General features: G+C 41.3%; 2 protein-coding genes across 2 annotated transcripts in view; both read right to left on the bottom strand.

Annotated features, from left to right (window-relative positions):
* Window positions 1-296: 296 nt before the first annotated feature.
* LOC308287663 (caspase-8-like) lies at window positions 297-4,786 on the bottom strand. The gene is made up of 4 exons (XM_080728896.1): window positions 4,741-4,786; window positions 4,517-4,616; window positions 3,236-3,788; window positions 297-962 (listed from the first exon to the last, which is right to left on the bottom strand). The coding sequence occupies exons 1-4, from the start codon at window positions 4,753-4,755 to the stop codon at window positions 773-775; spliced, it is 858 nt and encodes a 285-aa protein (XP_080585022.1). The 5' UTR covers window positions 4,756-4,786; the 3' UTR covers window positions 297-772.
* A 5,908-nt stretch (window positions 4,787-10,694) lies between these two features.
* LOC308286858 (apoptosis-associated speck-like protein containing a CARD) overlaps window positions 10,695-12,551 on the bottom strand; it is a gene marked incomplete at its 3' end in the record, with an annotated part of 5,797 nt that continues 3,940 nt past the window's right edge. The window contains exons 3-4 of the mRNA XM_080727981.1: window positions 12,250-12,327; window positions 10,695-10,948 (exon numbers count right to left, since the gene is read on the bottom strand). Coding sequence (XP_080584107.1) covers window positions 10,695-10,948; window positions 12,250-12,327 — 332 coding nt within the window. The remainder of the gene's footprint in view (window positions 10,949-12,249; window positions 12,328-12,551) is intronic.

The raw sequence follows: 12,551 nt of genomic DNA on the forward strand, positions 1-12,551 counted from the left end.
CTATGCCTCATTTACATACAGAGAAGCCAAGCTAATGGTTGGCTTGGTAATTCAATGTAATCTCTATGCAAACCAGCTTTTAAAATGTCCAAGCCGGAAAAAAAGCTTGTACATTTTTAAAGCCCCCCCCCCCCCCCCCCCCCTGTGTTGCCCAGAACTGAAGGATTGATTGTGGGGACATGTGATCAGTGTCATCATGAAGATGAGTGGTACTCGATCCCTTTAACAAAACCCAGCATGACAATCTAACATACACCACTTAAAACCACACACAACAAAGAAAGAAAAAGAAAAACAGTTGGATTCACAACTGAGTGAGTAGGACATAGTAGGTTCAGGAGGAGACCCGAAGAGAGGATACTCAAGCTACAAAATACAGCAATATTATCTCCAATACGGAATTAATTAGAAAAGTACAGCATCATACATTACTATAAGAGTACAATAACTCCCACCCACCTCTTAGTAGAAAAGAACAATTATAAAGAAGGAGAATAATCTATTTCCTCACTGAGAACTGGAAACACCATAGCTTTGAGTTTAAAAATCCTGAAGGTTTCCCTTTGTAAAAGGTGTTTGAGTTTTATCCCTACCCGTCCGGGAATTGGGGTCCACCTCAATAGCCTTAACATTTAGGGCACTAGGGCTGCCATGAACAGCTGTCTGTAATGTTTAGCAATAGGGTACTTATCATAATATCATTGCATGTCCTGATGGCATAAACATGTTCATACACTCTGTCCCTCGTTATAAATTAAACTATATGAACGTTTCAGACACCACCGCTGCTAGGTTGTGTGTTCAAAGGGTGGAAGATGAGCTGCTTTCTCAGATAGCTCTCAAAACCTGGAGACTGTTTGAAATTAACAAATCTTCCACTATTTCTAGGATGTTCCAGTCTCTCCTCCTTTCTGCAGACCACGTCATTGACACGGGTGAGGATTTTAAGGATGTCGTCCCCTCTGGAAGCAAAAGACACAAACATCATTGGAGTGAATGAATAGGTGTGAGTGGCAGGGAAGGGTTTAAAACTGTGAGGCTTTCAAAGCTTTCTATTCCAAGTTTTGATTAGGCTTTTAAGTTTAGACTTCATAGTTTGATATTCACAGCTGAAATGAACAGTGTTGCTTGGGTTCATATTGGGTAAATGCCTTATTTAGCTACGTTTGTTCCAGGTTCAGGCTGACATGTTTAGTCACTCATGGCCTTCAAAAAAGGCTGATCACAATTTATTTATTTCCTGCCTACGTTTGTCTTGCATTGTTTGTGAAGTTGTGTGCAAAGCACAAATGAACTAGAAGCAGTGCTCTTCCGAGCACAGGTCTCCACCAGGCCAGGCGTCCTGACTCGGCATATGTTCTTCACCTTAGACCTTTCATGGCAATCGGACACTGCATGCATGATTTGAGGCATTGTGTTCCAAAAATGTGTTTTGCTAAAGTGTACTTGCTGGTGGCGCTATAACAGGCCAATGTGAAAAGGGTAGCATTTGTTCCTTGACATAGTGGGAATATGTGTGGCAAATTTCACGGTAATCGCAAGCTGCGTTGATGATTTGAGGCATTTTGTTCAAAAACGGAGCAATCCTTCAAACTTTGGAAGCTAATATTAGCCAATCAGGATGGAATATGAAATAACAGATGGATCAGACTTGATCACATGACTATAGAGATACTGTGTACTGATTTGTGTTATTTTTGGAGAAAATCGGAAGGAGTAATATCCAAAAATGTGTTTTACATAAGTTGGCCCAAAGGTGGCGCTATAAAAGGCTGATGTGAAAAAAGCAGTGAAAAGGATTTTCCTTGGCCTCTAGGGAGTGCGTTTACAATGTTTGAAACTGATCGGTGGAGTTAAAGGTAAAACCACAAATGGAACGTAGAACAAGGACGCCAGCACTCACTTTAGAATGAATTCTTCTTGTTTATTAAAGGGTATCACCCCCAGCAGCCGTCAGAACATACGGACGTTTCGGCCAGCAGGCCTTCCTCAGCAGTTTACACGCTGAGGAAGGCCTGCTGGCCGAAACGTCCGTATGTTCTGACGGCTGCTGGGGGTGATACCCTTTAATAAACAAGAAGAATTCATTCTAAAGTGAGTGCTGGCGTCCTTGTTCTACGTTCAATATTTGCCTGAGCCGTGCACCCTAGACGAATGTTTATATGAACCACGTTGCTGACGAGTGCTCCTCTTCTCTCTTCCTAAAACCACAAATCGGCCTGTTATAGCGCCACGCCGCCACCATGAGGCTGTTTTAAAAAATAGCCTAGCGGAACGTGTGTGTGCAATTTCATGATAATTGCACTTTGCGTTTGTGATTTGAGGCATTTTGTTCAAAACGGCTCAATCCTACAAACTTTGGAAGACAATCTTAGCCAATAAGAACCTGTGTTAAATGTTTGTATATATGTTATGTGTCGCATACATGACTTGCTGTGTCGCAAGACAAATTTCAGTGTGAACTGATAAAGTACTATATCATATCATATCATATCATATCATATCATATCAATAAGGATGTAATATGCAAAATTGGACAGATCCATGTCGATCACATGACTGTCGAGATACTGCCTACCGATTTGTAGGATATTTGGATAAAATCTGTAAGAGTAGTGTACATAAATGTGTTTTAAAACATCGGCCTCATGGTGGCGCTAGAACAGGCCCATTTGAAAAATGTGGGTCAGAGGTTCTGAATTGGCATCCAGGGAGTGTGTGTGCTAATTTTGGCAGCGACCGGGCCAACGGCGACTGAGATTAGGTGGTAACAAACTGCGAGGACACACACACGGACGCACGCACGCACTCACGGACGGACGGACGGACGCACACACGTACGGACGGACAGAGGGGAAAACATACTCTCCCCCATGCCTTCGCTGGTGGAGACAATTAACCTGCCTCTGCCAGATGGTGGCAGCATATATGCAATGCTGCCACCATCTGGCGGAGTAAGGTTACAAATGAATCTAACAAAACTAAAACTGAATGTGTAATGTGTAAAATGTTGGTATAATAGCGTCATAAAATACAGCATGGTCCATGTCCTTAAAACTGGGAAAGTAAGCACGCATAAATCCTTTTTCTATGACTAATTAGTAGTATATGTGTAGGCTATATTGAACAATGTATTACTGCCATAACGATAACCACATACGGCTGTATTATGTATGTCTATGTTACATTGCCTTGAATTTTGTTAAATAATGGTGTTACAAAGTCGAGTCTTTACCTTGGGCACCCATTTTCCAGTTCCTCGCAGAGTGTCTGGATGTACCAGGTCCCTGCATCTGGGTGTCTGAGCGCCGGACACTGGTGGATGGTGGCAAAGCCAAGCAGGAAATCTGCATATACCGGAAGGTAATCAGGGGCGTCTTCGTCTCCATCAAGGACAGGTACAGCTGCTCTCTCCTGGATCTCCTCTCCACGACAGGCTTGAAAAAAGAACACCTTTGGCTTGGCGAGGAGAGCAGAATATTCGTTGCCTTTGAATAGAGACATGATGTCCCTGGAGGAGAGAGACGCTCCATCTGTTCCACAAACGCCATCTTCACCTCCATGAGACAGAATGCAGCACACAAAGCAATTGCCATGTACAGGTGGATGTTTTAGTTGAATTGAGTTGAATTTCTTGTCAGACACAGACCACTGCTCGGCATCCAGTTGCACTTGACTTGAAGCTGGCTTGGCGAAGAACTCCAGCACTTCAACCATTTGGGCCTTGGTCTTGTCTTTACACTTGTTCACGGTGAAACCCAGCCAGCTGAACACAGCTGCCAACTTACCTGCGAGTGGGGAGAGAACTTTCAGAATTCTGGATTTTGCTATACTCTAACATTACTGGCGTTACTTTTAATTGCGACCGTTAGGTCGCAGTTACTTATTGCGACCGTTAGGTCGCAGTTACTTCCACTCTTATACTATCCAAACCTCCACCGGCTGTCAGTCCGTCAGTCTGTCAGTCACATCACACGTCACACTTCACACTTTTCCCCTACTCATATCTCATATCCTGTACCACAAACTCCCCCACCCCTCATTTCTCACATGGCCCTCTTCTAGCGCCACCATGAGGCCGATTCTTGCAAGACATATTTTAGGACACTGCTCCTACAGATTTTGCCCTAAAATCACGCAAATCGGTACACAGTAGTTCTACACTCATGTCATCAACATGGATCTGTCCCATATAGCGCCACCATCAGGCCGATATTTTCAAGCACATTTTTGTACACTGCTCCTACAGATTTAGCCCTAAAATCACGCAAAGCAGTACACAGTATGTCTAGAGTCATGTCATCAACATGGATAAGCTTAGTCTTTTCATGGATCTCCTTTTAGTAGACCTTGTACCAGTGAACTGTACCGTCATGAAACTGTACCTTTTCCTATGCAAACTTCTAATAAAGTCTTCAATCAATCAATCAAAAGATCTGTCCCATGTCCCACCATCAGGACGATTTTTCTCCCGATTAGGGAGTCTTACTGGTATTATGCTACGGAAAATACTCACGAGAATCCTGTTCTGTTCCATCCCGGTCCTTTTTTGACTGAAATTTCTCATTTTCAAGGATAAGACAGCAGCCCCGAGGATCACTGTCCATCTTATAGTCCTATAGAAGCAGAAACAGCAGTCAGTTTGTAACAAGCAGCACTGGGATTTCTGCTGCATTGTATGATTATGGCTGAGGCTGACAAAAAGCATTTTGTTTTTACTGTTACATTAGTTAACATTACTCTTGTAAAGCTCATCACCTCTCGTTCAGGTTCTGGGGGAAGAGTATCTAAGCCTAAGAGAGAAAATAAAACAGGGGTGTGTGTTAGCACAGGTGTTTACAACAACAAACAGTAGTGAGAGCAAATTAAACGAAACTAAATGAAACAAAAATGTAGTACGTTGTAGTACATTATTATAGCTGTAGTAGTAAGTTGCTATAGCTGTGCCAAGGCCTGTGTTAGGAGCTAGGTTAAAATCATAAGCGACTTGAACAGGAGAACCAACTTGAGTTACAGTACATCAATAAATTGTGGTTTAATTGGGTCAAGTTGAAGGTGTGGCAAGAGGGTTGCAGATCAGGAAACATGTTTTTAAAGTTGCGTTCCCATGGAACTCATATGAGCAAACTGGAGCAATTCAAATGACTATAACTAGATATACATTTTTCAGTGGAAACCAGTGGCGTCTGTTCAGAAAAAGCTAAGGTATGGCAACATGACTGGTGTCTTGCATGCGCGCCTTCGCGCGCGTGCAAGACACCAGTCATACCTTAGCAACAGGCATGATACATTTATTTTAAGAAGTATTGTATTTTTTCCCTCCGTTTCTTTCTATGGTTTCTTGGGCTGGATATGGCAGCCTGGAACGGTTGTTAAAGTGCATTGCACCTGTGCAGCTGACCTGCGGAACCTGGGAATATACCATTTAGTCAAGATGGGGAGAATAAAAGTGTGGAGAATATAATTATAATATCTTGTTAGAGTGACCATTTTGGAACATTTTGCATTTGTAGTTATTTTACTGTAATTTAACAACATAATAACCAGCACAGATAGACAAAGAGACATTCATGGATTTATATGTTTCCCCCCTGGACCCAGGGTATGGCAGCTGCATACCCCTGCCAGAAGGCAGGTCGGAAGGTTCTTGTGACAATTGCCAGCAATTTTGAATGGGATTTGGTTATAAATAATGCTGGTAGGTCTATGCCAAAATTAAATGTCTCCATTTAGAGACAACCAACATTAAACAGCACTCACCTGCCACAGCCGGTTCTTTGGGTAGTGCTGCAAGAAATAAAACAGTGTTCAAATTCAATTAAAACACAAACATAATAAGCTAATATTGCCTATAATATTCCAGACAGCCTACCTTTCTTAATTAATTATGCACAGGCCCATAGAATATAACTTTAATTGATGTTAAAACAGTTTAAATAAACACATGTAGTAGACATGGGTCACATTAATTCATTAAAGGGCTCCCATTCCTCTACCCGTTCGCTCATGCGTGTTCAGAGCACAGGAAGTGACATCATCCATATACATTGATACTAGAGCAGAGTACTGAAATAAGACAATAGTATCTCCCAGTGTTTTCTTGCTCCTCACCACTGGTGAGACATCATGCGTTTAATAACACGAGGAGCACATGTTTCAAATTATAACAGCAAGCTACATCTTGAAACTTTGAAAGTGATTGAGTGATGGGATTATTAACTACACACATTAAATCAGATCACTAAAGTAAGGATACTTACGCTCATCTTCGCAAGTCCTTTGTTGTTCTTTCTGCTCACTCCCAGAGAATGTGTCATTGTTAGTGATGCCACTTGCCTCCTCCTGTGGTAACATTTAGTTTGCACTGTCAGCAAGTCATTCATGTGGATTGTATCATGGTATTTTAATATCAGAGTATCTTTAAGCTCTGTGTGTGATAAGTAGATTTATTCAACAGAACCCATGCCCACACACGCACGCATGCACACACGCACGCACGTCGCACGCACGCAGGGCATAGCTTCCCATCTTAAATCACACACCCAACAATAGTCCATAGGTAAACCTGTAAACAACCTAGTGATATAACAATACCATCATTTTATCATTAAATAAATGTATTTCCTATTATGCAATGGGAAATGTTGGATTACTCCTGTTACAAATCTACAGATTCAAACTTATTTAAACACTGCAAATACAACAATAATCCTTTCTTTGTCCTGAACAATAATTTCAGTAACGTTTCTCTCAATAGGAGGGCAAGCAGTGAGAGATGGAGGTAGATTACAAGTGAGTCAGTGTCTCTTAAGGCCCATACACATTGAGCCGATCCCGGAGCCGAGGCTCCCCGATCAGATTTCGGGATGACCCCCCGGGAAAATCGTTTGGTCGGCCCCGGAATCGGTCTTGGGCTTGAACAGTACCCCGACACGATCGGATTATGTTAATTAGCTTTTTATGACCTCGGGACTCGTCGGGAGCGCTCCCGATAATATCAAAAAAGCTTGATATTCTCGGGTCATCGGGTAGGAATCCTTTACAATTATTGTCGTCTGAATGAGCTCACGGGATTGCTTCAAATTATATGAAGCCAGCTCCTCCCTTTTTTTAGGCTGCGCAGAGTGTAGGCTATTCTGTCACCTCACAATAGAACAGCCTACACTTTTATTATTATTATTAGCCTACTTACTTTTTACTTTAGCCTTCTTTCTCCCTAAAATGTTGTAATCACTTGTTCAAAAACGTTATAGCCTATAGCGTTCTTTTTTTTCCCCTTTTTTTCTTCTGCGCAGTCATTTGGCCACAAGGCATGCAGTGTATCACCTCACGAAAGCCTTTCCCCACGACCACACATGGGGATATATAATATCTTATTCATATAATGTAGGTCTAATACTCAAAGTCAGAGACATTCCATTGCATTCCTTTTTTTTTTTTTTACTTTACGTGCGGGCTGCGGGCACATCATTGCGCCTCTCGTGCTGTCAGTTTGTTCATTGGTCCTCAAAGAGGACCGCCAGTCCTTGGGGAGTTCCAGGGGGTCCCCAGCTAAATGATATTGAGGAACCTAGGCCTGTCCCTATTCTATATGCTTGGATGAGGTGGTGGGACAGTAAAAAAAAAAGCGAGAGGTTAAACTTTTTTTTTTTCTGCGACTGCACGCCCACAACGGCGAGGTTTGGACATTCATAATTGCTATTAGCTGATAATATATTTGGCTTGGAGTTGTCAAATCATCTTTTACGGCATCACAACGGCAAGGTTTGGTTTGGCACGGCAATGTAGGCTACTAACGTTGGCTGGTAGGTATTCCATGTCGTCTCTCCACTGAAGTAGCAGTATCCAATCCAACATGTCCCGTTCGCAAAGTGAACCCTTTCATCATTATCCATCTTTGTTCAATGGTCCAAAACAGAGCTACCATGACAACAAAGTGACACGTTCTGACAACTGACAACCTATATGAATATGATCTGATCTGTAGGCTTATTGTTTAAAATAACTGAATAGGCTATAAAGTGGAGTGCAAGTGGCTAAATCTCGATATTCCGACGGGGCAGTCATTTGGCGACAAGGCAGTGTATTCTATCACCTCACAAAAGCCTTTCCCCATATATATATATAATATATTTTTTATATTTATAAAAGATAATACCGTAAATCACCATTTGAAACGCCTGTTTCAAATAAGTGCACGGTTCGTATAAGCGCCTGGGCCGTTATTTCTTATTTGCAATTAATATTATCCTTATTATGTTTTATATAAGAGCCCGGGCTATTATTTGTTTGGTTGTTTGGTATTAATTGCTATTTATTCAACTTAACTGGTCATTTATGTTGCATGGCAGTGGTGCGCTGAAAACAGCAAATCTAGAAGCTCACAGCAGTGCTGTGACAGCACGTTGCAAGTCCAACGCACCGCACTCACTGTGCGTCGCTAGGGTCATATGTTGCATGACGGTAGTGCGCTGAAAACTGCAAATCTACAAGCTCACAGCCCTGTGGACAGACACTTCTAAAAATGTATATGCTGCCCAGCCCAGCCCAGTCAGCCCAGTGCTACCGTCGGGGAACAGATTGGACTCCAAAAAAAGAGAGAGGAAAAAAAGAGTCTGCTGCTCTCTGCGCACTGCTGGATCAGAATAACTCATTAGGCCTACCTGTTGCTGCCTCTTTTTATCCAGTCCGCATTTTGAAGAAGTAATCCATTATTTTGAGGTGCAAGGGGAATGTAGAAGGCTTAATCATAATTCAGTGGAGCTGTTCAGTGGTCATGTCAGCGAGTCAGAACACCGCAGCTGCAGGACTTCTGCGCTAATTGGGTCGTTGGCTCGTTGACTACAGACCTAGATGCGTCTTTGCTGGCATGCGGTAATTGATTATTTTGGAGAAAGATTCCCTTTAGTATACATAATAGTCCATTTGGTTACCATTTGGTCTCCATCATTAAGCTGGGGATCACCTGGAACACCCTCATTGTCAAAACATTAAACAAATGGCAATTAAACTGACGTTAGATAGCAAATATATTTGTTTAATTTCGTCATTTTAATATTATAAAATCACAACCCATTTCCTTAGAATATATGTATGTAAACATGGTTTCATCTTAAAGGAACCCTTTCTGTAGGCCTACATCTTGTACCCCTGTGGGTCCCGATCCACAGGTTGAGAACCATCTAGTCGCGTCTCTCATGGCACCACCCCCCCGAGATCGTGGGTGGCTAGAATCGCGAGACGTCGGTCTCATTTGTAATGGTCTGAGATATTTCACTTGGCACAGCGGGATATACCGGGCCCGAATTCAAGAAAGAGGATCGCTGTCGTTTGAAATGAACACCGATAAACCCCCGGGCACGAGATCTGATCTGACCCAACATCGCGTCTCGTCTGTGGGGCCTTTAAACCAGATGTTCTCAGGTTCCAGTACTTGTATTATTCTGTTGCTTTACTCACACGGTCCCTGGCACGCTTCCTGTTTGAATGGTCAACCTCATCAGAGGATCCCAGATTCCCACCTTTCTTGCAGTAACTGGAACAAAAAAGAAATTCACTAATAATTAAGCTTAATGTATATTTTAAGCAACATTAATATGTTGAATGACTAATAATGAATGAATGACTAAATGACTCCCTCCAACAGACTCGTTTTTGTCTGTTTCCAGCTCAAGATTCATACATTCAACTTTAAATTAAATGACATACCTGTAATCAAGTCTTAAAAAACCCTCTACAAACACTTTTCTGTATTCTGTATCAACAAGCTCAAAATTTGTCACATCACAACACGTTGTGAGCTTGTAGATATGCTATATATATATATATATATATATATATATATATATATATATATATATATATATATATATATATATATTCTATATCTATATATCTATATCTATATAGATATATATATATAGATATATAGATAGATATAGATATAGATAGATATATAGATCTACATTTTTAACCTACATTTTTCACAACACATTGTGAGCTTGTAGATATGCTATATATATATATATATATATATATATATATATATATATAGATAGATAGATAGATAGATAGATAGATAGATAGATATAGATATAGGTATATAGATCTACATTTTTCAAAATATATTTGGAAAAAAAGTAAAAGAAATTGAATATTTGAAACAAGGTAACACAAATCTTGTATGGGGGTCCCTGGCCCCACATATTTTTAGATGGGGGTCTGCAGACAAATGTATGCACAACAAATTGCTGAAGTAGCAATAGGCTTATAGGCTCCACTCCACTCTATGCTATGAGAGCTGCTGGGTTCTGTTGGGGAAACTGGACAACAGGGTCTTTATGCCTAATAGACCCCATGGACAGTCATTTTGGAATCAATATAAGTAGGAAAATGAGCCTAGATGTTATTTAGTGCGAGGCAACCCTAACCCTACAAGTCACATATCCACAAAGTGAGGAAAAATCACTTTGTGGTTCTGTATGTCCTCACAACCAACCTCATTGACCGGATGTCCGGATTAAAACGATCCATTTAAAGTGTGTTCTATGGGGAGTTTCATCGATGGCCTATGCATGTTCCTAAGGGAATTTAAAGGCCTAAGTATAAGTAAGTAAGAATGAGAATGAAAAAATATAATATTATACATTTTATTATTTTCATGTATTTTTCAAAACGAAATTCCGGGAATGACATTACTTTTTCATCAGATTTTTGAGAAGGAAGTTCTCATGTTTCTCAAGACCGTTGTAGAAGATGACTTTGGCTTCTGGTGAGGTCAGGAGTTTATAAAGTTCCCTCATCTTCCCCATGTTGGTGGTAGGAGCCATCACTTCTTCGTAGACCTCACGTTGGATGACCTTCTTTGTAAGAAGCAGATCGGCTATGGGTTTGACCATGTTCACTCGCTGAACCAGGTCATCCATATGGTCATCGACAAACTGAATTGCTGTAGGTAACGGGAATGAAAATTCAGTTATCGGTATATCTTTGGGGCAACACTCATTTGAACATGTTTCTGAACATGCTGTCTTAAAATGAAAGGACTGCATCCCTCAGTTATTGGAATATTAGCCAGTTTGTGTAATAGTGTTTGTGTACTGTATTTAAGCCAATCTTAATAATCTTTTAAACACACACACACACACACACACCTTTCTCTTCTTAATTATTACCCCTTTGTATGTATACATTTGTTTTTCAATTATTATTACTTATGCTACAATTTCGGAGCAGCCTAACTACAATATGTTTCTCTTATCTACCTGTACTAGTGATGCGCGGGCCGACCCGTTGACAGTGGACCCACAAGATTTCAGACTCAATTGGCGATCGGCGGGGTGGGCGGGTTATCACCATTCTCATTTGCAAAAAAATAACCAAGAACTATTACCTGCTCTTATTTGCCTTTTATTCGTCTCCCCCATATCGCGAGTCTTGAATCTGGTGATTAATCAATAGCTAAACAGGATTTAATATTGTCCGTCTTTTGCTGTCTGTTTGAAGTGAGAGGCGCTGTATAAATATGATTGACATAAAACTTGAAACGCCATTGGATGCCCCGACGATTTCCCCCGAATTAGAGAGAATGAACATGTCTTTTTGCTGTCAAATAATAGTAAAGAACCCCATATTGTGCTACTGTAGACCTTTCTCTTTGGGTACTAAGAAGAGCGGTATATAAAGATGAGCTATTGTGGTGATGATTATCATCTTTTCTTTTTAATGCGGGTTGCGGGGCGGGCGGATTTGTTGATTTGTATATCGCTCTGCGGGGTGGGCGGGTTAGGTTCCGTGGGGGCTATGCGGTGCGGCTTATGAAAAAACCTGACCCGCGCATCACTAACCTGTACACGAGACATAACAATAAAAGACCACCTTGTAACCCCTTGTAAATAGTGTGAAACTATACAGAGTGCAGGTAAACCCAGTGTGAACAGCTTGTTAGACCATGTCATCAATTTACTGTAGAACCTGCTCATAGGGGCCTTTTCTACCGGTTCCAGAACCAGTGCCCGTTCAACTTTCTTGGAACATTGGTTTGTTCTTGCGAACCGGCTTGCGTTTCCACCAGATTTAACCAGAGGAACCAAGGATTTTGTGGTTCCCGTTCGGAACCAACCTCTACGGTTCGGAAGCAACTCCGGTTCTCGGTTGAAAAGCACACCTCTGGTTCATCCCATAGGTGGGAGAAAGAACCAGAACCGGTTATTTGCCGGTGGAAAAGGCCCCAAAATAGCGCCAGCTCACCTTCAGCATCAGTGACTCCACTCCCTGTTGAAGTCCTCAGTGGTGGGACAGCGCCTGCTGAGTCTAACATCACAGACCCTGTAAAGCAGTAATACATACTGTATGTCATAATACCATAGGAGCTAGGTGTGTAACGATATAGTAACTGAATCGAAATATCGTTTTTAACTTAAAAAATCGAAGTATATCGAAATGAAAACAGCAAAAATCGAATCGTATCGTTTGATTTTGTATCGTATCGAATCGGCAGTGCAAAGAATCGATTGTATCGATACTACCTACTTATTGCATTTTTAAGAAGA

The sequence above is a fragment of the Nannobrachium achirus genome, assembly GCF_963921795.1.
Source record: "Nannobrachium achirus genome assembly, chromosome: 6".
NCBI classification, from domain to species: Eukaryota; Metazoa; Chordata; class Actinopteri; order Myctophiformes; family Myctophidae; genus Nannobrachium; species Nannobrachium achirus.

Excerpts from the sequence above, each read along its gene's own strand:
- LOC308287663 (XM_080728896.1), bottom strand. Across the intron at positions 3,789-4,516 it reads TGGAACAGAACAGGATTCTC|GTAAGTTGGCAGCTGTGTTC; the intron begins GTGAGTATTTTC and ends CCCCACTCGCAG. Across the intron at positions 963-3,235 it reads CTGGAAAATGGGTGCCCAAG|AGGGGACGACATCCTTAAAA; the intron begins GTAAAGACTCGA and ends TTTTGCTTCCAG.